Genomic DNA, 25,380 nt, shown 5'->3' on the forward strand with positions numbered 1-25,380 from the left:
GTCTGCGGGACGTGCACGCGCAGAGCTGCTCAACGTTACACCGCAGCTGACGATGCGAAGGTGCAGCCGGCAACTTCTGGATGACAGGCGAAGCTGGCCAATCACGGAGCGAGGATGTGAGGCTTCGTCCAATCGCTGCAGACCTGCAGCCACTGTTGAGATAGGGTGATTAAAGGGCGGGACCCAACTGTGACGTAGCCAGGAGAGCTCGCGTGACTTGTCAGGGTTACTGGAGTTCACGGTTCAGTCGCATGATGGTGTAAGGAGCTGCTGACCTCCAGCTCCACCTATGGTCAGTACTCATCAGCTCCATCCAGCTCATCGGGACTTTGGCTCCTCAGCTGAGGTGAAGTGTCCTGTAATGGACCACAACAATCACACTCATCTACACAAAGCACACAGCTCACCAAAGCAGCCACACCGTGACCTGTGTGTCCCACCTGGAGCCTCAGAAGCCAGGGCAGGTCTCACACTGGAGCGTGTGCTTCGGTCCCTGCTGATCCAGTCTGCTTGCCAAATATCCTCAGGCAAGATTTACTCACACATCCATCGGAGTGTGTGAATGTGAGAAAAAACAGAAGAAAGTGCTTGTGTGAGTGTGTGACTGCTATATAAAAATAGGTGCATTCACCACGATGTAGGTCTGTGGATGGATGATAGCTCAGGTACAGCTCGTGTTGTCTGAAATAACTTCATGTCATACCCCACAGTAAAGCCTGTCTGTGGATCCTCAGGGCTGCATGACAAAGTGCCCTTGGGCAAAACGCTCAAGCTGAATCTGCATCCATGTGAGTGCTGCAGGCAGTGAGCGTGATACAAAGCACTCAGAGTTCAGGTGTGTCTCGCTGTCACCCAGCATTCACCTGTGTGTCCCTATACCAGTGCTGCCACACATGATGTCCTGATGATGGTTCACTTTGTGTCGAAACACTTTGTGCACGCCCACACTTGTATTTCACAGATCAGCGTTTCCCAGGTTTTCCACAGATACTATGATAATATAATGAAAGTGAAGGGGACAGTCCCAAACAACACACAGTGGGTCAGTGTACAAAATTAGCAGTGTGTATCACCTGTTTGGTATCTGGGAATATCAGGAATAAAAGGACGGACTGACAAAGGTTTACTGAGAGGTGAGAGGAAATGTGGCAGGGTGACAGCTGATATCATATGGAGCATATGAAATATGGTCTCCAGCACTTATAAAATCTCTATTCCAGGGGAGAAATGCACTTCCTGTTTCTCCACAACAACATGTAACAGGAGTGGGTTTCTGAACCTGAGGAGAAACAGCAGCAGCTGCTCGTGTTTCAGAAAGAAGCTGCCTGTAGATTTGATCATGTGTCTGTTAAACCATGACGACAGAGTGTTTAGAGTTCACCAAAGCAAGTTGCTTTATTTACATGCAAACCTGTCAGTGATTGTTTCTGTCGCAGACACACCACTGTCTGCTCTGATTCACACCCACAGCGTACGCTGATGACCCAGCTGATCTCTGTGGTAAAGCAGATACTTTCTCGGGGATGAAGCATGTTTTGAAGCTGCTCGCGTGGAAGCCACCGTGGTCTGCTGCAACAGTGTTTGTGTGCGACTGTCCTCGTGTGCACAGAGACGGATGAACACCAGAGAGAATTACACACGACAGGACAAAACCTGAAACCTCCCACTAGAAGGACATGAAGATGTACTGAAGGACAACAAGACTGGAACAATGATGGGGACACATTTTAACTTTATAAAGGATTTATTCACGAGTACGTGAATTTATGTTGGAGTTCTAACCCACTGATCAGTGTTACTTCCTCATGCTCCTCAGGTTGGTTCTTCGTCTTTCTGTGGATTCTGTTAGTTCACTTTTGTGACTCTAGTTTAGCTTCAGGTTTATTAGTTTCCTCCACGTGTCTCCATGTGTCTTTACCTTTTTGTCCATGGTTCGTCCGTCTTTGTGTCTGTGTCAGTGTTACGTTTCCTGTTTTATTTTGACAGTCCCTTACTGTGACTCTGTCCAGCTGTGTCCCCTGTGGTGTCCACTCTGCCTCGTCCCCTCGTGTGTGTTTAAGGCCTCGTGCTGTATGCTCCTGTGTGTTCTGTGTCTCTGTAGTTTCTTCAGTTATTGGATCTGACAGAGTGTGTGAGAGCGCAGCAATAAAGGTGTAACGCTCCTTAAAATCATGAATATTCCTCCCTGAAACTCTCACGTGGGTTCAACACGTTTGATTTCTGTTCAGGTTTTTGCTGGTCAGGGTTTGTTTTCTCCTTCTGCTGCAGTGCATATGTGCATGAAAACAATCACATCTTATTCAGTAACCTGTTTGTTGTATAGCTTCATTGTCGGTCAGTCATAGTTGTCCTGTTGTGTTATTCGAGTTCTGCTTCCTGCTCAGTTTGATGGACTGTGTGGTTCAGCTCCAGTTTCAGGTTTTTGGTCCCTTGAGTGTTTCTTATCCGTCCTGTCTCTGTCTCGATTGTCTCTGTCCTGCAGTGTTTTTGTCTTTGTGTTCATGTTTACTGTGAGTGTTCTTGTGTATGTGGCCTGTGTCCTCCTTTGCTGGTGTGTGTTTGCTGTTGTTTTCTGTCTGATTGTCTTCATTACATCCATCAGAGTCTCGTTCCCTTCCTTGTCCCACTCTTCTCTCTTTTTTGTGTTGTCCGTGATGCTCGTGTGTTACTCCCAGTGTGCCAGCTGCTGGGAGCTCTGGTCTGGGCTTGTCCTCAACATCCATCTCAGTCTTTAACATTGTAGTTTCTGATCTTGCTGATCCTGGCAGGGACTGCAGGTCTGTTGGTCTTGGTAGTGCTTGGCAGTGTTTTAGACTGGCTCCTGCTTTGCTGGACCTCAGTCTGGGGCTGGCTGGGAATCACACCACTACCATGCACCATCATCTGGACTCCAGAGCCACCAGACTGTCTGCTCCTGAGCCCACGTTCACCTTTTGGAGAGACAAAAGAAGTTGACTTACAACTGTTTCATTTGTTGAATTCAGATCCAAAAACACACTAACAGCAGCACAGGTCACTGCGATTCGCTGCAGTGACGTGTCGGTGCAGGTTGGTCCAGTGCAGCCTATTAATGCGTGCCATGTCTATGATCTATAAACTGTTCAAAGACATCATAACTCCCACGAGTTTCAACCAGCTGTTCATTACCTGGTTTGGTTACAGATGCTACAAGTGTATTTATGACATGTGTGCTCAGCTCAGCTAAAGTGATGCTTCCCATATATATATGTACCACATAATGCCTAAAATGAATAAAAGGATTCTGTTGCTGATTTTTATGCAGTTCTGTTGACAAACAACAACAACAGTACAAAGTTCAACCTCTCCCTGACTCGTGCTGCCATTCCCACCAGTCTGACGCCCTCCACCATCATTCCCATCCCCAAAACGACGTGAGACCTCACGTCTGTACTCACGAAGCACATCCCCATGACAGTGACACCAAAGGCAGACATTCATCATCATCACTGAAATGAGCTGTCAGGGCTGAACAGAAGGAAATAAACGGTAAGTGGACGCGTTCTTATTTAGCACTGTTCTGCTGTAACTGAGCACTCAGTGCTTTCTGCAATCTCATCCATCCACACAAGCACTTTAAGCACTTTCTATCTAACATTCACGGAGTAACTTGGGCCCAGCCTGTTGCCCAACGATATTTCACATGAAGACTGGAGACGACCTGCTGGATGGACAAGAAGATTTGTGGCTGTGGTCCGAGTTAGAGATGGTCTGTAGCTCGATGTGTCTGTACCTTCCTGTTCATCATGACCTCCTCTACCTGCTGAACCACCCAGAAACATTGGCTCAAATAAGTTTATTATGTCTATTTTTTTATGTTTAAGGACAACAGATGGAAATTAGCCTTTGGCTATAATCTGGCATGTTTACATTCATGTAATTGTTTTGTTTTTTTTACATTTATGTTCATTAACATGCACTGTCCTAAATAAATAAATAATTAAATAAGTCATCAGTCTCAGAGTTCACTGTTGGATGTCGGTAAAGACAGAAGATAGACTCACGTTTCTCCCACAGTGGAACTGTACACAAGAAAGCAGCACTGTTGCTTTAACAGCTATCACAGACATCTCTAACTCATCCTTTATCAACACATCATTCAAACTTTGTGCTTTGTTTTTCTGGTTTCACAATTATTGACTGCTATGATGCCAATCACTGCAAGTCAGCTTTATCTGGTTGGGAAATTGTTCCCTGGAGCGCTGACAGAGACCAGGCCACACGTTGAGCAACAGCTGATCTGTCGCTGACTCACACTGGGAGCAGAGTTTGTTTTATTCCAGTAACATAGAGTAACTGTACTTATGATCACAAACTAGATACAAAATGAGATGAAATGAATGTTTGTGATGCTGGCTGTGAACTTGTTTTGTCTTCTGCTACAAACTGACACTCAGTGCTCTGACTACACTACAGTGATGTGCAAAGACTGCGAGTACAGCGCATCGTGGGGAGGATGTGGATACCTTCTGAGTCCGTAAGTCCACGATCCAGAGTGTCCCACAGCATCGTTAATGAGCACAGCGATTCATGCGACACAGTCCTGGACAAGTGCAGCTGTGAGCGTGTCTAAAGAAGAAGAAGAGTTATTTTACACTACGGCTGTGCGAATCACAGATTTACTCTTCTGATGTTTACTACTTCATTAATATATACACACAAATGTGTACTTGCATTTACAGTATGCAGCATTTTTCTAGTGTTACTGAACCCACACATTTAACCACAGGCCATTTAGGAACACCACTCAACATAACAAGCATGTTGGAGGAGAACACAGCCATCCAGGCAGGGAGTGAACAGGCCAGCTGGGCTTGGCAGTGCATTAATGCATTCTTCAAGGCTCTCACCTCAGACGTGTCTCTGGGTTTGAGCCCATGGCAAGTGTTTGCAGTCCCTTTGAAGAAAGCCTGGCTCTTTGTTGGTGGGATGTGCTGTTCAGCAGCAGCAGAAGCTCTCTGCATCAGTGCATATTGCAGCTCCTGATGGCACAAACACACCAACACTGTATCCGGTGCAGCACAGACACGGACGTGTTCTTATTAAAGTAAAGCACATACTTTCCCCTCAAGTAAAAACGTCAGATTTTTAATTTGAACACATTTGCACAAAGTGCCGCCTGCACTCATGTGTCAGTGTGATACTGAGGGATGGCGACCACGGCATTTGTATCCATTTCAAATGACATCTACAACAAAGTAACACATTCAAACCTCTGTAAACCTGCTGGAGAAGAGGACGAGGACGTTGTTGAGCAGATACCTGAGTGGTGAGCTGGTACTGCAGCTGTTCCACAGCAGAAAGGCGGCCATGGTGGTCTCCTAGTTTCTCTGTGGGGGTGTCCTTCTCCAGCCCCCCCGGTGCTGTTGGACACAGAGATATTTAAGGACCTCTGACTGCTTAATTTTTCATGAGTCTGTCTGTAAACACCACAGAATATATCATCCACCTGTGGAAACAAACACCACACATGCATGCTAATAATAGTCCATACGCGTAGAGTCTGAATCACTTTTCTTGTAACTTTTCCCACTGCAGCCCCACACAGTACTGCTGTGTCTGAATCCATCCAGTAATAAAACGTTCTCATGCAGTCGCTGCAGAACATTTGATATACGTGTGACTCCACAATCCTGGAACTCTAAATGCTTTTGCTGTCGTTTGCTGTCTCCTCAAAAAGGCCCTGAGTCGCTGTTTTACATTCCTAAAAGGAGGAAACAGCAGGAAAGCCCACGTCAGTGCCAACAGGAACTGAATAAAAGAAGGCTAACTGGTCAGGTGGAGTGATGTCAGACTGATCTGAGATGATGACGATCAGGTACGTGCTGTTCCTAACTGTGTGATTTCACCTGCAGTATCTGAACTCACAGGTGCTGGAATCACATTCCTTCTCTAAAGGAAACTTCATTATGTCCTTTATTACCTCCTTTAGCATACAATTAACCGGAGCATTCTTTACAACAGGAGAGTAAATAATCCCCACAATTCATAGCGGCACACCATCCGACTATTCTTAAGAGGAAAAGTGTGACTGTGCAGGTCCAGTTTGATTTTGTACTGCCAGCGTCTCAGTTTGTCCTTAAATTCATTTATGCTTCCAGTAAACTGGGCTGGGCTGCAGCCTCCCAGCACAGCCACCCTGCTGTGCTGTACCGGGGTGTGCAGTGACGGGTGTGTAACTCTACCCTGCCGTCCGTCGGCGGCGATCTGGGCACGGAGGCGGTTGCCCAGCGCTATCAGCTGCTGTTTCTCTCTGCTCAAACGGGCGATGCAGGACGCTGCCTGCTTCAGCCTGACGCGAAGGAGCTGGGGGTCATTTTTAGCAGGATGGACGCTCTTAAACACGCCACACATCAGAGCTGGTTTCACATACTTGCTGTCTCCTTGGAGCTGCACCAGTGTCCTCTGAAAAGATGATGATGAAACCATTTTGTGCTTTCTAACAGTGATAGGTAGGGTTAAGCAGATCAGTGGCTCCACCTCCACCGACAGATCAATAAACCTCCTGTAGTACCTGCTGTGTGATGTCATTGGAAGCTGACTCCACACGTGTCACAGCGGGGCACCTGCCACGTTCATCCAGACACGAACCACCTGAGGACCCACGGCACAAATATGATGCAGTGATATGAGGGAGACAATGTGACCAACAAACGTCAAAGATACAGGTTTCAGTGACTGTGGAAGATGAACATGTTCAACAGCCACAAACACCTCTGCTGCTTAACGCCTTATGTTCCTCTCTATCATCTACTTACAGTGTTTGTGTTAGCTAACGTAATGTTTTGGGGTTATATGGAGGAAATTAACAGTATGAATAATACCAGCTTGATTTTCAGGCTGTGATCTGCCTGGATTGATGTGTTGTGGGTCCTCCATGGCTGAAGCCAGGCCTGACAGTCCTGTGACACCTCCTCGCTGCTCCTCGAGGTGCTTACCTGACAGGTGCACCTCCTGCTCCAGAGGCTGACGGGAGTCTGAGTCCAGTTTTACAGAGAAGGAGAAGGAGTGTTAAAGTTTAGCTTAACACTCAGATTATCCAAAGCTATTATTTTATACATTAAAATGAAAAACAGAAAACAAGTTCATGATAATTCTAAGCTTTTCTTTCTTACATGCGATGAGCAGAGTGTCTGTGGCTGTAAGTTCAACAAAAGCATGTTTAACAGAAGAATCAGCAGCAGTGATGTGGGTCACTGGGTCAAATCTATCTTAGCATGTGGAGCCCACTGAAAGGGTTTGCGTGTATAGTTTGTCACAGTGATGCAGAAACTCATCAAGGTTTGTATACAGAGCCAGACAGCACCTGCTGTGTTGCCTTTGGAGGCTGAAGATTCCTGATACGGAGGTTGCACTGGTGCCTCAGCATTAGGTAAGACTAGGAGATGGCCGAGACCTTCCATGTCCTTTCTCATCTGGGTAACCACAGCACGCAGGGCGCTGTTCTGCTCCTGTAGACGCCGGATCTCCACCGATGCCAGAGAATCCACCTTTGGAGTGAGACCCTGTGGATTTAGATGGTTTTATGTCGTGTAAGTGATGTTTCACAGGAAGAAGAACAGGAATTGGAAATTTGCATTATTGTGTGTTGAATGTTCAGATCAAAAATACACAAAACGATGAGACTGCAGGGACACCAACAACACAACAATAACTATAAATCTGCTTCCATCAGTACTGAACAGGACTATGCAGAGCTCTGTGCCGCTCTCAGACATGTGCATCACTGTACAGCTTTTTAACCATAATTATGCAAATTTATGGGTAACAAAATTACAAATGTTTTGAGCAAAGTGTATATTTATCCTAAATGTACCTGTAATACCTACAGCATGTTCTAATCACTCTAATAGGATATTATGGTCGACAGTATCGAACGCTGCACTGAGGTCTAGCAGGACAAGCACAGAGATGAGTCCACTGTCAGAGGCCATAAGAAGATCATTTGTAACCTTCACTAAAGCTGTTTCTGTGCTGTGATGAGCTCTGAAACCTGACTGAAACTCTTCAAATAAACCTCTGCAGATGATCTGTTAGCTGTTTGACAACTACTCTTTCAAGGATGTTTGATATGAAAGGAAGGTTGGAGATTGGCCTATAATTAGCTAAGACTGCTGGGTCTAGAAGATCCTCAGTCATCAGTGATGTACAGGACAGTAAATTACTGCCACCTTGTGGCCACAACAGAAATGAGCATCTGTGAAAGTCAACCCAGTACAGTGATTCTGACAGATGTCCCACTTTAATAATCACATGCACCCTCAGATGGTGTATTCAAACCCAGGACCTTCTTGCTGTGAGGTTAATCACTGCACCACCGTGCAGCCCTTCTATTAGCTTCTTGTATTCATCTGAAAGTCCCATCATCATAATGAGCCAGCATGTTGTAGGCAATGAGAGCACGGCAGAAATCAATAGCAAAACTACCGCTATCCAAGCCGAGCCACCGGTGTGGCTGAAACCCAGGGATCCAGCTCACCGGAGGCGGTCTCAGCGCTCCTGAAAGAGGTGTTTTGGCTTGACAGGGAAGTCCGCGTGGAAAGATTTCATCGTAGTCTGACTCAACGGAGACACGGGGATACCCCACAAGTTATCATTGCTAAATCAAACAGCAAAGGAGATGCCGTGGACATCCTCAGGAGTGTGCGCAGAGGTAAACTACTCTTCAACGGAAACCCAATCGCCATATTCCCCGACTACACGGCAGGGTGGCGAAAGTCAGGGCAGCTTTCACTGCGTGAGGAAGATACTCCACGATAGACTGGGAGTCCACATCCTGTACCCTGCCAGATTTCCTGTCTCTTACAACAACGTTGAAAAAGAGTTTGTGGATGCTGCCAAAGCCATGGATTATGTCAAGGAAAACATACTTTCTCCAGCAGGTGGTGAACTATGATGGTCTTATCTCCTGGACCAAGGTGGAAGGTAACTCGGAGTTCTTTACTTCAGTAAGCTACATCACAGAGCTTAGTTGCAAGTTGTGCAGGCCTGAGTTCCAATATTGTTCTAGCAGACAGCACTGAGACCTGTTGGTTGCACTGAGACTGTTCGCAGCAATTCTCCCCGAACTTCAGTTCATCATTTCATATGAAGACATCTAAACTTGAGTTAGCTGCATTCGAGGACTTGTTGACTTTTTGTCTTGTTGTTGTCTGACCTGCTCAGGTCCCTTGCTCTCCCAGGGATCATTTGATGGGTAAAAAACTTGTACAAGGTGCTTTATATATTCGTTTTTGGTTTGTTGGTTTGATGGTTCCTTTTGTTTTGTCCTATGTTAAGCAAAATCCTTGGGTCATCATGGAGTTCAAAATTACTTATGCTCCCAGATATCTGTAACTTCACTCTGAAGAGTTAAGATGGATTTGCTTAAAGTCATAAGTTATAATGTCAAAGGCCTCCACAGCCCCGTTAAAAGAGGTAACACTAGGTCAGCTACAAAGTTTCAATTGTCACATATGTCTGTGAAGGTTCTCAGTCATCCAGGTCATCGTAGTCTAAGGAGCTTGCAAAGAAAAGCGTCTGGACTTCTTTAAGTTGCTTGAAGACGTTTCACCTCTCATCCGAGAAGCTTCTTCAGTTCTAAGGTCAAATGGTGGAGAGTCCCAGATATAAACCTAGTGGGAGTTTCCCCCCACAGAGGGACAAAAGGACCCCCTGATGATCCTCTAATCGCCTGAGCCAAGGTGTGAAACTGGGTGTGGGTCCCAATCAGCCAGAGTTTCGGGTGAGTTCATTGTGAAACCTGGCCCCACCTTATCATGCGAATTCCTGAGGTCAGATGGCCCAGGATGTGAGTGGGCGTTAAGGCGTCTGGGAAGGGATCTCAAAACTGGATTATAGATGGCAGAGAGTTGGTGTCGTAAACCCCGCCTCTGTTCAAAGATGGTCGCTCACAGTGGACATAGATGCTTCTTTCACTCCTCTTTCAAACCATTTGTCCTCTCTGTCCAAAATGTGAACATTGGCATCCTCGAAAGAGTGACCTTTATCCTTAAGATGCAGATGGACTGCTGAGTCTTGTCCTGTGGAGGTGGCTCTTCTGTGTTGTGCCATGCGCTTGTGAAGTGGCTGTTTGGTCTCTCCAATGTAGAGGTCTGAGGTCACATAGCTTTTTTACAGGAGACACATTTATCTGATGTTGAGCATGACAAGCTAAAAAGGTCGTGGGCACAACAAGTGTTTTATTCATCTCACAAATCTGGCAGGAAAAGAGGGGTGGCTATCCTAAAGACCCAGATGGAAGGTACATTATGGTCAATGGCTCCATCGATGGAGTATTGGTTTCTCTCTTCAATATTTATGCCCCTAATGAGGATGAGCCAAAGTTCATACAATTTTTAATGTTCTGGTATTTTACTGCTTGGAGTGATTTTGACTGTGTCTTGTCACCTTACATGGACAAACAACCAAGCTCTAAAAGTCATGTGTCTCACATGAGTAAAGCTCTAAAACACTTAACAACTGAACTGGGACCAACTGATGTTTGGAGAAATAGGTTTCCTAGAGTCAGAGGTTATACTTCTTACTGGCATAGACATGCATCCTATTCCAGGATAGATTTATTTTTTACCTCCAAAACAGAAGAACATAGAATTAACAATATTGGAATTTTACCAATTACACTATCTGACCATGCACCGCTATCACTCTCATGGGACTTAGGATTGACACCAAAACTAAAACTTTGGCCTCACTCCTAAATGATAGCGAGTTTTGTGAGTTCATACATCCATCCAGCGTGTGCTGCTGAACTTGGGGAGCCGCTACAACGAGTCTTCAACCTCAGTCTGCGACTGGGGAGAGTGCCCGCCCTATGGAAGACATCCTGCATCGTCCCGGTCCCCAAAAAGAACCGGCCCAATGAGCTGAATGACTTCCGACCGGTGGCACTGACGTCACATCTTATGAAGACTCTAGAGCGGCTCTTCCTCAACCTCCTCCGACCACAGGTACAACATGCCCAGGACCCACTACAGTTTGCATACAAGGCGGGTGTCGGAGTGGAGGATGCCATCCTGTACCTCCTACACAGAGCCCACTCACACCTGGATGGGGGAAAAGGCACGGTCAGGATACTGTTTCTTGACTTTTCCAGTGCCTTTAATACCATCCGGCCCTGTATGCTTCAAGAAAAACTGAACAGGATGGAGGTGGACCCCTGCCTGGTGGCTTGGATCTCCGACTACCTCACCGACAGACCACAGTACGTCAGGCTGAAGGACATCACGTCTGACACTGTGGTCAGCAGCACAGGAGCACCACAGGGAACTGTGCTGTCCCCTCTTCTCTTCACCCTGTACACCTCTGACTTCTGCTACAACTCTGAATTATGCCATATTCAGAAGTTTGCAGACGACACAGCCATCATGGGGTGTATCTGGGATGATCAAGAAGAGGAGTACAGAAGTCTGGTGAGGAACTTTGTCGCATGGAGTCACACAAACCACCTGCAACTCAACACCTCAAAGACTAAGGAACTGGTTGTGGACTTCGGGAGGTCTAGAGCAGGTCCACTGCCGGTTCAGATAGAGGGGGAGGAGGTGGAGGTGGTCAACAAGTACAAGTACCTCGGGCTGTGGGTGGACAATAAACTGGACTGGTCATGCAACACAGAGCACCTGTATAAAAAAGCCCAAAGCCGACTGTACTTCCTCAGGAGGCTGAGGTCTTTTAACATCTGCAGGAAGCTCCTGAGGATGTTTTACCAGTCGGTGGTTGCTGGAGTACTTTTCTATGCTGTGGTGTGCTGGGGGAGCAGCACAGCAAAGAAGGACTCATCCAGGCTGGAGAAACTGATCAGGAGGGCTAGCTCTGTGGTCGGCATGAAGCTGGACACTCTGGTGACAGTGGCAGAGAAAAGGACACTAAAGAAACTGATGGACATTATGAACAATGCTGGGCATCCTCTGCACACGGCCATTAACAACCAGAAGAGTCTGTTCAGTGACAGGTTGCTTCTCCCCAAGACAAGAACTAACAGACTTAAAAACTCCTTTGTCCCACACGCCATCAGACTGTTTAACTCCTCTCTGGAGGGGAGAGGGAGGGGAAACAGGAGGACAAAGGAGGGGGGAACAACTAAGCTGTAGTGCCTCTTCACCTCACTGTGCAATACCTTGTGCAATACTTTTTGTAAATAGTCAACAGTGCAATAGACTCAATACTTGAAATGTGCAATTCACTTGTATTTTTATTTTTATTCCTATTTATCCCCTTCGTATATTTTATTTATATTTGTCTCTGTATTTATATATATGTGTGTGTGTGTATTATATATATATATATATATATATATATAACAGTTCTGTAACTGTAACTTCTGTCGGTGCTGTGCTTTTTTGGAAATCGAATTTCCCAGAGGAACCCACCCGAGGGATTAATAAAGTTCTATCTAATCTTATCTTATCTTATCATCCATTCACTTCCACTTATCCTTTTCAGGGTCGCTGGAGCCTATCCCAGCTGTCATAGGGCGAGAGGCGGGGTACAACCTGGACAGGTCGCCAGTCTGTCGCAGGGCCAACACACAGAGACAGACAACCATTCACACTCACATTCACACCTAGTGGCAATTTGAATTATCCAATTAACCTATCCCCACAAGCTGCATGTCTTTGGACGGTGGGAGGAAGCCGGAGTACCCGGAGGGAACCCACGCAGACACGGGGAGAACATGCAAACTCCACACAGAAAGACCCCGGCCTGATGTTGGAATTGAACTCAGGACCTTCTTGCTGTGCGGCAACAGTGCTAACCACCGTGCCACCGTGCTGCCTGAGTGAGTTCATACATACTGAATTAAATATTTACTTAGAATTGAATACAACTCCGGAGATATCGCCCTTAACTCTATCAGATTGCACCAAGGCATACATTAGAGGTTGCATAATATCATTTGCAAGTGCCAGAAAAAAAAAGGGAGGCCAGGTGGTGTGAATTGGAGGCCAAAATAAGGCACCTCGAGCAATAACACACAAAAACCACAGACAGCCGACTAGCTGTCCGATCTGAAAGTGCTGCGTAGTGAGATTAATAGTTTAATTAACAATAAAATTGAGGGCAATTTAAGATACATTAAACAAAAGTATTAGGAACAAGGTAGTAGGGCTGGTAGAGTGCTGGCAATAAGACTCAGGAAACAGCAATTCTGCAATATGGTCCAAAAGCTGAGATCGAATCAAACCCTAATTACTAAACCAAACCAAATTGGCAAGTTGCTTTGCCAATTTTTTCAAGTCATTATATAAAAATTCAGATACATGCAAGGATGACAGTACACTGTCTGATTTCTTAGAAAAGATCAATCTAAGAACACTGCTGGAATCGGTAGCAAAAGAGTTAGATGAACCAATTCAGGAACAAGACATTTTACAGGTGATTTCAAACCTTAAAACTAAAACAAGTCCTGGCCTGATGGTTTTATTAATGATAAAGACTTTAAGGAAAAAGTCGCCCCCTTATTACTAAAAGCTTACCCCTGCGCTCTGCGCAGAAGGAAATTGGGTTAAGGCTGCTGACCTTTGCAAGCGCCATCTTACCCTTTCGACCATACATACCTGTACATGACACAAACATCACACGGGGTAGACAGGTCAGAGAGGTATAACTATGGAAAATGCACCACATGAGGAAAGACGAGGAGAAAAAAGAACTCCGCCCAGACTGAGCTGGGAAAAACCACCTCAGCACGTGGCTAAACACTGAGAAGACAATATGATCATTGGAATCCCTGCTTTTCTCTAACATTTCACTTAAGATGTGCATATGGGGGAATGGACAAGGGTCACACTAAAGATTTGGCGTAGAATCAAACAAACATTTGGTCCAAAAGAAATTTTAATTGTATCAAGCCTTTCCAACCTGCAGGGTTTTTGTCCTATTATGGAAGACCCTGGCTTCAGAGCATGGTCAAATAACGGGCTTCATAAACTTTGTCATGTTGTGAGGAATGGGCACCTGAGTTCAACAGCTGAGAGGTCAGTTTCTACAGAGCCCCTCTGATGACATGGTCCAAAAAATAAATAAATTGTGGCCACAAAATACTATTTCGTGGGCACGAAATGCTAATTTGTGGGCACGAAACACTTGACCGATAACCGTGATCCTTCCCAGGCCCTTGCAGTTGGTTGACAATAAAATCTATCCCAGCGTCCAGGTCGTACTTACGTCTGTAAAGCAACTGGGCTTGCAGTATCCTGTTTTAACGTCTCTCCGTAATAATGGTTCCTTGCATTGCAGGCTTTTCAAAATGTATTTGTAGCTCATTCCCAGCCTAAAATAAAAGTCAATCATACCGTCTCTGCCCACGGTGTGTAGGTTTAGCCTACTCTCATGCTTATGTCTCTACGCAGCTGTCCAGGATTGTATCAATATGATGTGCGCACGTTATCTATTTTGTTGCCACAAATGCAGAATTCGTTGCCACGTTTTACCCAATTCGTGCCCACAAATGAGCATTTCGTGCGCACGTTATACTATTTCGAGTGCACGAAGTAGTATTTTGTGGCCACAATTTATTTATTTTTTGGACCATGTCATCAGAGGGGCTCCAGAAGTTTCAGCTTCCTTCTTCTGACTTTTTTTTAGATTTTTGCAGCTAAGAAGTTTTTTGACAAAACATAAAGAATGGAAGCAAGTTTGGAGCCCTCACCCATCGAGGAAATATCTCTAAAAATATTTCACAGTAATTCCTCCCCAAAATTGATTAGTAATTTCTATCATGCATTTATGAGTTTTAATACAAGTGCAACTTTGTATATTAAGGCCAGGCGGGAAGCTGAGCTTGGCACTCAAATCTCAGAGGAGACTTGGGAAGAAGAGTTCAGTGAGGCCCATCTGGTGACTAATTCTGGGCTGTGGAGAGAATTTAAAGGGAAGGTGGTCATGAGATATTTTAGACCCCCCAGAGATCGTTGCTAAAATGAACCAACTCCTGACACTTGTTGGCGAAATTGTGGTACTCACTTAGGAACCCATTCACACATATTCTGGTCATGTCCATTGGCTCCGTTTGGAAGGACATATTTAAAGCTCTCAATAGTTTCCCAACAACTGTTAACAAAAGACCAACAGTTAGCCATGTTAGGGGTACTACCAAATGGTTTTACAGGAAACAATAAAGAGTATCTCTTGAGAATCTTGCTTACAGCAGCACTAAAGTGTATCATCATTAAATGGTTAAATCTTGATTGATAAAATAAGAGAGATTTATCAGATGGAGGGAATAACACATGCTCTGCAGATGCAGAGAGGATTGTTCAGTGATGACCCATACATGCTTATTGTTTCAATAATCCAGCAGAGGTTCACTCTGTTCATTTATTACTACTAAGATTGCCACGTCTTATTAATATTATTTGAAGTTTTTTTTAATTTAACTTCTACATTGCTGCCCTGTTCCTGTATCTGTTCAACTTGTGAACATTGACAAGTATAAGTTGCAAGGTTGTAAATTATAATAAAAAATGGGTTTTAAAAAAAGCTGAATGACAGCAGGAGCTCTGTTCCAGCACGCTTTGGCTGAGCAGCCAAGCCGTAGACTGATATTAGTGTGTGGTTAAACATGTGCTCACCTGTACAGCCTGATCTTGCTCCCTGCTAGTGGACTGGAGCAAGACGGTCAGATCATGCAGCTGCTGCTCTCTCTCCATCAGCTCAGCTTTAGCCTGACACATGAAAACTGTGTTACATTCATAAAACATCCTGGGCTTTGAAACCAGCAGCTCTCCTCTGTCAGTGTGCTGAAACTGAAACAGGTCACTGTTGAGGGGGGGTGGGGGCCACCCGAGCCTGCTGCCATTACCAGCAGGTTTGCTGTGTCTCCCAGCACATCAGCATGGAGGAGATTCGGGAGATGGACAGTTACTCTAGGAGAGCTGAAGGGCTGTAGCAGGTCCTGAACCCCTCAGCAGGTCTGCTTCTGCACAGGAATGGGATGACTGGCACTAGCCATAGAATACCAGTATTGGCAGATCCACCCTGTGTTTTTCACAGATGAAAGAAGCTTCACCCTGACCACAGGTCACACGTGAAAGAAGCTGTGGAGAGCGTTATGTTGCCTGCAACATTGTTACAGACACCATCACATTATGGGGAAGGACTTTCATGTAGGGATTGGTACCAAAGTACCATCAGGGTGTACACCTCACCCCTGGCGTCGTTGCCCACCTCTCAATGTTAAATACATGTAGACATTGAGGGCTAGCAGGAGGGACCATGCGCTTACCTGCTGCTCTCTGGCAGGTAGCTCCAAGCCCTCCTGGGTTTAAATGCACCTTAGAACACACATGCATCAACACTACAATGAGCGGGTGGAGGGAGGTTTGGAGTCTTCTCTCACCCCCATTCTCTGCGGCCTGCTGGAGCGGGGGGGCTAGGAGGAGGAGTTGGCTGTCCGACTGCGGTCTGGAGTGTGGAGCCTTCCTGCTGCTGCGGAGTCGGGGCGGTCTGCTTCTCCCCACCGCAGGGAAAAGGGTAACACCACCTGGGTCTGGGTGCAGTTCCCCCTCCAGGGGCAAGGGTACCTAGACCCGGTTTGTAGAGTACGCTTGGGGAGTGTGATCGTGTGTACAGCGTCTCTTTATGTCTGTCTCCACGTTGGTTGAGTGTGGAGTAAGTGCATATGAGAGCATGAGGGTGGGAATGGATGTTTGTGTCTGTGTGTGCCTGTATGTCTGTGTCTATATGTCAGGTTGGGTGTCAGGCGCCACCTCTCTGGGGACATCTCAGGCCCTCCAAGGTTTGGAGGCCTATCTCCACCCACCACTTCCCCTGCCAGTGGCGGACCCCCTCAGACATCGGTGCGTTGGTGGTTCTTTGTGTCCGGGGATGGGCGTCCAGGTACACACCGGCTCACTCCTTGGCGGCCGCTTATCGGGGCCTGGAGCCTGGGGCTCGCTCGGGCACTTCGGAGGTGGGGTGCCCCCGGCCTCTCGGCCTGGGGCTCGGTCACTCAGGCGCGGCTGACTGCCGGCGGAGCTCACGGGCGCGTCACTGCAACTCCCCCTGGCTTCTGCTCCGCGGCTGCTGAGTGAGCCCTCATCTGGGACTCTCCTCAGCTCTTTCTGGGACAGTGGCGCAGCTGCCCCTCTGTTGGTCTTCCTTGGTCTCTTGATCTCCTCCATACCTGCTTCATGCCCTGGAGGACGGGGCTGTGCCCCCCCCCCTCTATCAGATCATTACATGAAGGAACCTTTTAAAAACAAGCGCGTCCATGCTCACAGGTGTACACACGGGTGATCACACCCACAAACTACACCCTTTTTGGCTCCTACCTCAAAGCACACTGTGTTCTGTTGATCTTATGTGCTGCACAATAATGTTTAATATTTAGTATTTACTGTCATATTCCCATATATCATTGTGACGTTGTTTATTCTATTACTCTTGTTCTCTTCTGCTTGTTTTCTTTTTTCTTTCTCAGCAGGTGATCCAGGTGATTGATATATGCATTTTTTTTCTCTGCCCGTTCTGTTGGTTTTTGTCTTTTGCCCTTCTCCCCCGTCCCTCTTCTCAGCTGTTTCTCTTTCCCTCTTTCTTTCTCCCCTTCTTTCCCCCAGTCAAGTCTGTCCCGTATTCAGTAAGTGAAAATAAAATAAACAATAAAAGGTGAATCAAATGGGCCATTACGGCAAGGCTGGGATGGTCAATTTGGTAAAGTAAATCCGTTGGGCATCTTTGTTTGCCTTTAGACAACAATTCTGATGCAAAAGAACCAAACGGGACAGGCCAAAAAAAAGGAAAAAAAAAAAAAAAAGAAAAAAAAAAAGGGATTGGTAAGGACATCTTGATTACATCTTGGGATGAAATCCTTGTACCAGTGTCAGACCCTACACTGGTGCAGTGGGTCCTGATGTAAATTCAGTAGGACACCTCTGGGACATTATGTCGCGGCCCCAGAGACACTCCCAGGTTGCACCTCTGACTTTTCAGGAGCTCCATGATGCCCTGGGCCAGATCTGTTATCTCATCAGGAGCATGCCCCGATGTTGTCAGGCAACGTGAGGACCATACAAACTCCTCAGTATCATCTCTAACTGCTACAAAGAAATGTCATCCACACAGACTAGCCTGCTGCATCCGAATCTCTCTGTAATCATGTCCATCATTCAGTCCTTTCATTCCTAACACTACCATCAGTCTGTATGAGCATAGATCTGATGTGTTCTCATTTCTCGTTTTTTAAATGACACCTGCTGACATGAACACGCGTGTAACAGAAAACACGTGAAAAAAAGTCTCTTTTTTCTGTCCTGCAGTGAACTGTCCAGCTTCCATCACTGCAGGTATTTCAGTTAGCATTAGTGCTAAAGTGCACACAGAGTCTATTGAATGGGTTGGGTTATGTGTGAGCCACTGACCTGGTCTCTGGCCTCGATCAGGTCTTGTATTAGCTGCTCATTTGCAAGGTAGTAGTCCGCCTTTACATCTTCAAAGCGTCGCTGCCATTCCAGCTCCATCTGCACGCTGTTCTTCTCCAAGACTTTCTCTCTGTTGAGGCCAGCTCTCAGATGCTGTTTGTACCTGACAGGAAATTATAAATACAAAGAGATGATGCCCATACTCCCTGTTTATTACTCCATTCAATGCATCAGGAAGGACCTCCATGGCACTCCCGACTTCGTATTTCTTCTTTCCCCCTCTCACCTTTCAGTCTGTTTCCTGCTCCGCTCCAGCTCAGTCCTTAGTGTGGTTTCTCTCTCCTGCAGGCTGATGATTTGTGTGTCTTTCAGGACCATTTCACTGGACACCTGCCTGACATACTCGTCCCACTGAGTCCACATTTGTGGCTGCTCTGTGTGAAGCCTTTGAAAATGCAGACCGAATAAGACTAGTACTTAAAATATGGGCTATTATATTTTATATGTGATATTGCTGTGTGTTGGACTGAGCCTTAGGGAACATGGCGAGAAAAGGTGGCTGAGGAGGAGGACGTAAAATGAAATGCTGCTGTGAGAGAGACAGGAAGCTAATCCAGACACGCCCACGCCTCTCACGTGAGGGTCACTGTGATTAAGGCTCATGTGAGAATTTTAGCAGCTATGGTATCAGTTTCAAAATCCTAGGTCACTTCCTCGTTGAGTATTCATAATTCAATTCAATTCAATTCAGTTTAGTTTTATTTATACAGCACCAAATCACAACAGCAGTCACCTCAAGGCGCTTTATGTTGCACAGTAGATCGTACAATAATAGATACAGAGAAAAACCCAACAATCATATGACCCCTATGAGCAGCACTTTGGTGACAGTGGGAAGGAAAAACTCCCTTTTAACAGGAAGAAACCTCCAGCAGAACCAGGCTCAGGAAGGGGCGGGGCCATCTGCTGTGATTGGTTGGGGTGAGAGAAGGAAGACAGGATAAAGACATGCTGTGGAAGAGAGACAGAGGTTAATAACAGATATGATTCAGTGCAGAGAGGTCTGTTAATACATAGTGAGTGAGAAAGGTGACTGGAAAGGAAAAACTCAGTGCATCATGGGAATCCCCCGGCAGCCTACGTCTATTGCAGCATAACTAAGGGAGGATTCAGGGTCACCTGGTCCAGCCCTAACTATATGCTTTAGCAAAAAGGAAAGTTTGAAGCCTAATCTTAAAAGTAGAGATAGTGTCTGTCTCCTGAATCCAAACTGGAAGCTGGTTCCACAGAAGAGGGGCCTGAAAACTGAAGGCTCTGCCTCCCATTCTACTTTTAAATACTCTAGGAACAACAAGTAGGCCTGCAGAGCGAGAGCCAAGTGCTCTAATAGGGTGATATGGTACTACAAGGTCATTAAGATAAGATGGGGCCTGATTATTTAAGACCTTGTATGTGAGAAGCAGGATTTTGAATTCTGGATTTAACAGGAAGCCAAAACAGGAGAAATCTGCTCTCTCTTTCTAGTCCCTGTCAGGACTCTTGCTGCAGCATTTTGGATCAGCTGAAGGCTTTCAGGGAGTTTTTAGGACTTCCTGATAATAATGAATAATGAGTCGTCCAGCCTGGAAGTAATAAATGCATGAACTAGTTTTTCAACGTCACTCTGAGACAGGATATTTCTAACTTTAGAGATGTTGCACAAATGGAAGAACGCAGTCTTACATATTTGTTTAATATGTGCGTTGAAGGACATGTCCTGGTCAAAAATGACTCCAAGGTTCCTCACAGTGTTACTGGAGGCCAAGGTAATGATGAGCTCTGAAACCTGACTGAAACTCTTCAATTAAGCCATTCCTCTGCAGATGATCTGTTAGCTGTTTGACAACTACTCTTTCAAGGATGTTTGATATGAAAGGAAGGTTGGAGATTGGCCTATAATTAGCTAAGACTGCTGGGTCTAGAGATGCTTTTTGACTACAGCCAGCTTGAAGGCCTGTGGTACATAGCTGATTATTAGAGATAGGTTGATCATATTTAAGATCGAAGAATTAATTAATGGCAGGACTTCTTTGAGCAGTTTTGTAGGAATGGGGTCTAAAAGACACGTTGATGGTTTGGAGGAAGTAATTATTGAAGTTAACTCAGAAAGATCAATTGGATCATAATAACTTTATTACTTCATTAAACTCAATAGGTGCTGTTTACTCGTTTTACTGAGGCTACTGCTGGTTAGGGTTAACAAACACAGCTGACAAAAACACTGTTACTCCAAAGGCTACGGTGACTCACTGTTATTTCAAATTGAGGTTCTACAGAAGAGTTTGGCTCTGACTTACTTCTTATTGTGGTAGTCTCGCTCCACCTGTAATTTGTTCTCCATCTGTTTCAGCTCATCTCCACGATCTTTTATTCTGCAACACACACACACACACACACACACACACACACACACACACACACACACACACACACACACACACACACACACACACACACACACACACACACACACACTTTTACATAGCTTTAAATAACATCACTCAAGTAAAGACAACTCCTCGCAGTTGCACTGAAATAAAACTTGTTAATGTAAAGCAACATGTAGAGCTCCTCAGTCATCCTCACAGCCTGTGGACCACTAGACCCTTCAATCAACAGCTTAAACATACTGTGAAACATATTTTTGCAAATGACATATTTCCTGATATCGTTCTAGAGCCCTGTCCTGGTTTCATTTGGGGATTGCATGTTATCTAAACAGGGACAATAGAGGTGCATGGAATCTAGTTTGCAGAGCTTGTTGCATTGAAAATTAAACAATGACATTTAAATATTTAGCAAAACCAATTTGTCTTTCCAGATCCAACGTCTTAGTGTCTATTGATAGCCCACAGACCTCTATTGTTTTCACTAGAGGCAGACGAATGTTTCAAAATGTGTGCAAATAAAGCCAAAGTGATCTGTGTGCACAGGTAACAGCACAGGCAGGTGAGGAAATCTATCTTTTGCAACCTGCCTCCATCCTGTCAGAGCTCACATGTCAAACTGGTGTCATTACGTAAAGTTTGATAGAAGCTTGAATGGTAGGCTCAGAGGACAGATAACCGCAGTGCTTTTAATATGCATGAAAACACAATGAAAATTCAGCAGACTGTTACTTGTCCACTGAGCCTGGAATGACACGCTGTGGACAGACGAGTAACAAACAACGCTTCAAAAATGTTTGCTGGTTTTTAAAGGCCAATCAATTAGAACATTTTCACTATTTTCAATGAAAAATGCAAAGACAGCGTGAATTATAGGCTTTAAAGAGAAGTTCAAATCGAGTTCATCATGACAAAGAGAAACATGAAAAAGTGCTGATGAGCGTCCCACTCTGAACAGCCCGACTGCTGAGTAACTGCAAACACACGGCTACACTGGTCTTACTTCATTATTTCCAACACCAACATTGTTCTGGTGTTACACGTTCACATGTTTTCACATCATCCTTCTCAGAACATGAAACAAATATTCTCACATTATTACAGATTTCTATCAGACATGGAGCTGAAAGCTAGTCTAAGTTTAGGAGACAGACAGCCTCTACTTTAAAGATCAGCCTTCAATCGCTCTGATGAAGCCTGGAGTTTGGCTGGGTCAGCTATCCTGCTATGGCCTCAGGCTGCAGGCCGACTGCCTCCATGCACTGAGCGTTTCCTCTTCACTCACCTGTTTTCACTCATGCATTTCTATAGTTCACCTCTCTGTCCTCTCCTTACTGACCCTGCATCTGTAGGAGGACACTTCCTGTTGAAAGGGACTTCTTTCCTCGCAGTTGTCAGCGGGCTCATAGAGGATCATGTGATCGTATTACAAAGAGCCTTGAGATGAATGTTATCATGAGGTGCAGTTTAAATACAATGAAAAAAATGTTTGTTTTAAAGCACAGCTTTCCACTCCACATGCTTCATGTCCCGCGCCTGCAGCATGCTACAGCGTGCCCATAACCAGCTCATGTTCTATAAAACCTCGCCTGGCTTAATATCACAAGAGTGACCACAACATCTGTAAAGTACATAACAATAATCATAAATGCAGTCACAGTTTTTTTATATCTATAGCTGCACGACTATAGTCAAGACAATTAATCATTATTAGGATTAAACATATCACTGCTTTCACATTCATGTGGTGCTGCCAGTGTACAAACCTTTGCATTATATAAAGACACAGAGCGCCTCTAAGAAGAAAGATGACCACACACACACACACACACACACACACACACACACACACACACACACACACACACACACACACACACACACACACACACACACACACACACACACATCCTAATTGTAATGAAATCACTGTCCTCCTCTTTACACTGTGCCACATGCTTGTTAATTAAAACTTCTTTGCAGACAGGTAAGTTGTTTATTCACCTTGATTGACTCTCCAATAAATGAGAAGCTACAACAGGGATGTCCAAAGTCCAGCCCAGGGGCCAATCATGGCCCTAGGTCTGATTTTTTATGGCCCGCTGCCACAAACAGAATTAATAAAGCGTACTTTCTCTGTCCACCTTATGTTGTCAGCACCATGAGATGCGATGCATGAAAGCTTTATACACACGTCAGTAAGTGTCGTTTAAAATGAGGCTGAGATACTGACGTTTCAGGTCCACACGGTTTGATCTTTGTGTTACTCTGTGAATGAAAAGTCGTTTTATTCTGTTAAGGCTTGAATGAACCTGATCTCCATAATTCTTGTGTTATTGAAAATAAGGTGTGAAAAACACCTCTGAGCTGCACACAATCTGCAGCAAACAAATAAACCATCTTTAACTCCATTCATTAGACCTGCAGGACGGATGTGACTAAAACCTGAAGCAAATAACTCGACGTCAGTGAGAAGTGCTCACAGCGGGTCGTTTGGTGGACGGAGTTTCTCTCTGTAGGATCGTTACCTTGCAGCTTGATGTATCTTGAGGCTGCCGCTGTGATTTGGTGCTATAGAAATTGAATTGAACTGAATTTACATGCAGTGCAGGTTTTGTCACTTTGGAAAAATAACTACATGAGGGGATAACGCCTCCTCTGCCTGGTAAGTTGTCCTCGTTCCATCCAGGTCGTGGTTTTCTAAGGAGGTCAGGAAGAAAGGGACTGCACTTCACCTCTCAGCCCAACAGCTTCTTCACTTCTAGTCAGTCAGCTGATTACTTTCCGAGCTCATTAGACTCTAATGGATACGCTGCACCGGCTCACTGTTGTGGATGTCTGATTGAGTGCTGGGCAACAAGGATTAGTAACTTTTTTTTTTGTGGTGTGTTTTCAGACTACGTCCAAAAACAGATGATGTTGAGTCTCTTTGAGGATCAAGGTCCTTGTTATGTATCTATCTAACCTGGTTACTCATTCAGAGGAATCCAGGTAACTTCCAGCTCCATGGTGCAGCTAACAATCTCATTAACTCTGTGTATGAATCATTCAAACACAAAAAGTCTCTAACTGAAGGTATGAACCAGTGTTGTGTCGACACATAACAGCAGTAAATAAGTAAGCAAACAAAAACTGTATAGAGCCAAGAAGAAGAATGAAACTCACGGTCTTGGCCCTCAAAGCTGGACCATTGCAGCTGGGTCCTGATAACACTTACAAAAGAATCAATGTCAGATTGTACCTGTTCTACTGTGTTACAAGGAGCCTGTTGGAAAAACACTGCATTTGTTCCCATTTCTTTCACTGACTACAAAAAACGTCAAAGAAACAGGAAACAGGGAGAAAACGCTGAAGTACGCCAAATTACACAGATTTTGATCCACCGTGAGACACGTGAAAGACGGGAACAGCTTCATTTTTCACAATGACAGTAATCAGTCACACATTGGTCTCCCCAATGCACCACGTGCCCCGCTACAGTACTGCACAGCTACAGTACTGCACAGCTACAGCTACAGTACTACACAGCTACAGTACAGTGCTACACAGCTACAGTACTGCACAGCTACAGTACAGTGCTGCACAGCTACAGTACTGCACAGCTACAGCTACAGTACTACACAGCTACAGTACAGTGCTACACAGCTACAGTACTGCACAGCTACAGTACAGTGCTGCACAGCTACAGTACTGCACAGCTACAGCTACAGTACTACACAGCTACAGTACTACACAGCTACAGTGCTACACAGCTACAGTACAGTGCTGCACAGCTACAGTACTGCACAGCTACAGCTACAGTACTACACAGCTACAGTACAGTGCTACACAGCTACAGTACTGCACAGCTACAGTACAGTGCTGCACAGCTACAGTACTGCACAGCTACAGCTACAGTACTACACAGCTACAGTACTGCACAGCTACAGCTACAGTACTACACAGCTACAGTACTACACAGCTACAGCTACAGTACTACACAGCTACAGTACTACACAGCTACAGTACTACACAGCTGTACTGTTTCAAGTCCAATATTCTCCAGGACTCAGGCTGCTGTCCTGGGGTTTCAGCTTCAGAGGTCCAGCTCTGTGACTCTGACTGTTGTCTGTGCGCATGTGCTGAACAGCTGGGTGCTGTATGTCATATACAGATTTATAGCGGTATTATGGTGGACACCACTTTAATGATGACGTCAGTGGCTGTTTCCATCACAGTCGTGGTGCGCAGCCGCAGAGACAAAGTTACAAACGTATAACTTTTACACTCACAGTGTGCTGTAGCCGGTGCATCACTCCTGCCGCGAGCGCAGAGACAGCCCGGTCCCTGAACCTGCTGTTACCGGATGAAAACAGGAAGTGCAAAGACGTAACGAGCACGCGCTCACACATCCGCCTATCGTTGGGTTACCTTAAACAGCTACGTGCACACCTGCAGGCCTGGTCTTCATGCAGTCACCATGTCACAGCTGGCGTGAACTTTTTGGCTTATTCCCCTGCGAGGTAAGCGGTTTCCATGGAAACCGTGCGTCGGCTAAATTGCTCCCCGGCTACAGCGATGACATGGTTCCTGTTTAC

General features: G+C 45.4%; 1 protein-coding gene across 7 annotated transcripts; it reads right to left on the reverse strand.

Moving 5' to 3' along the window:
• Positions 1 to 84: 84 nt before the first annotated feature.
• ccdc57 (coiled-coil domain containing 57) lies at positions 85 to 25,339 on the reverse strand. Of its 7 annotated transcripts, none has more exons than XM_085415418.1 (13): positions 25,214 to 25,339; positions 20,714 to 20,788; positions 18,664 to 18,822; positions 18,378 to 18,540; positions 15,591 to 15,683; positions 7,325 to 7,523; positions 6,843 to 6,995; positions 6,533 to 6,612; positions 6,204 to 6,423; positions 5,281 to 5,381; positions 4,869 to 5,000; positions 4,485 to 4,587; positions 85 to 2,930 (listed from the first exon to the last, which is right to left on the reverse strand). In XM_085415418.1, exons 2-13 carry the CDS (start codon positions 20,755 to 20,757, stop codon positions 2,725 to 2,727), a joined length of 1,653 nt encoding a protein of 550 aa, XP_085271544.1. In that variant the 5' UTR covers positions 20,758 to 20,788; positions 25,214 to 25,339; the 3' UTR covers positions 85 to 2,724. The 7 variants fall into 7 exon arrangements, with proteins under 7 accessions (XP_085271544.1, XP_085271547.1, XP_085271543.1 ...); XM_085415421.1 differs by having other exon boundaries at positions 18,664 to 19,388; positions 25,214 to 25,269; XM_085415417.1 differs by lacking the exon at positions 25,214 to 25,339 and adding an exon at positions 25,075 to 25,211.
• Between the last annotated feature and the right edge of the window lie 41 nt (positions 25,340 to 25,380).

Source organism: Rhamphochromis longiceps, linkage group LG8 (assembly GCF_057381845.1).
Source record: "Rhamphochromis longiceps isolate RC_006_pf linkage group LG8, R_longiceps_female_GT1.1, whole genome shotgun sequence".
Classification (NCBI taxonomy): domain Eukaryota; kingdom Metazoa; phylum Chordata; class Actinopteri; order Cichliformes; family Cichlidae; genus Rhamphochromis; species Rhamphochromis longiceps.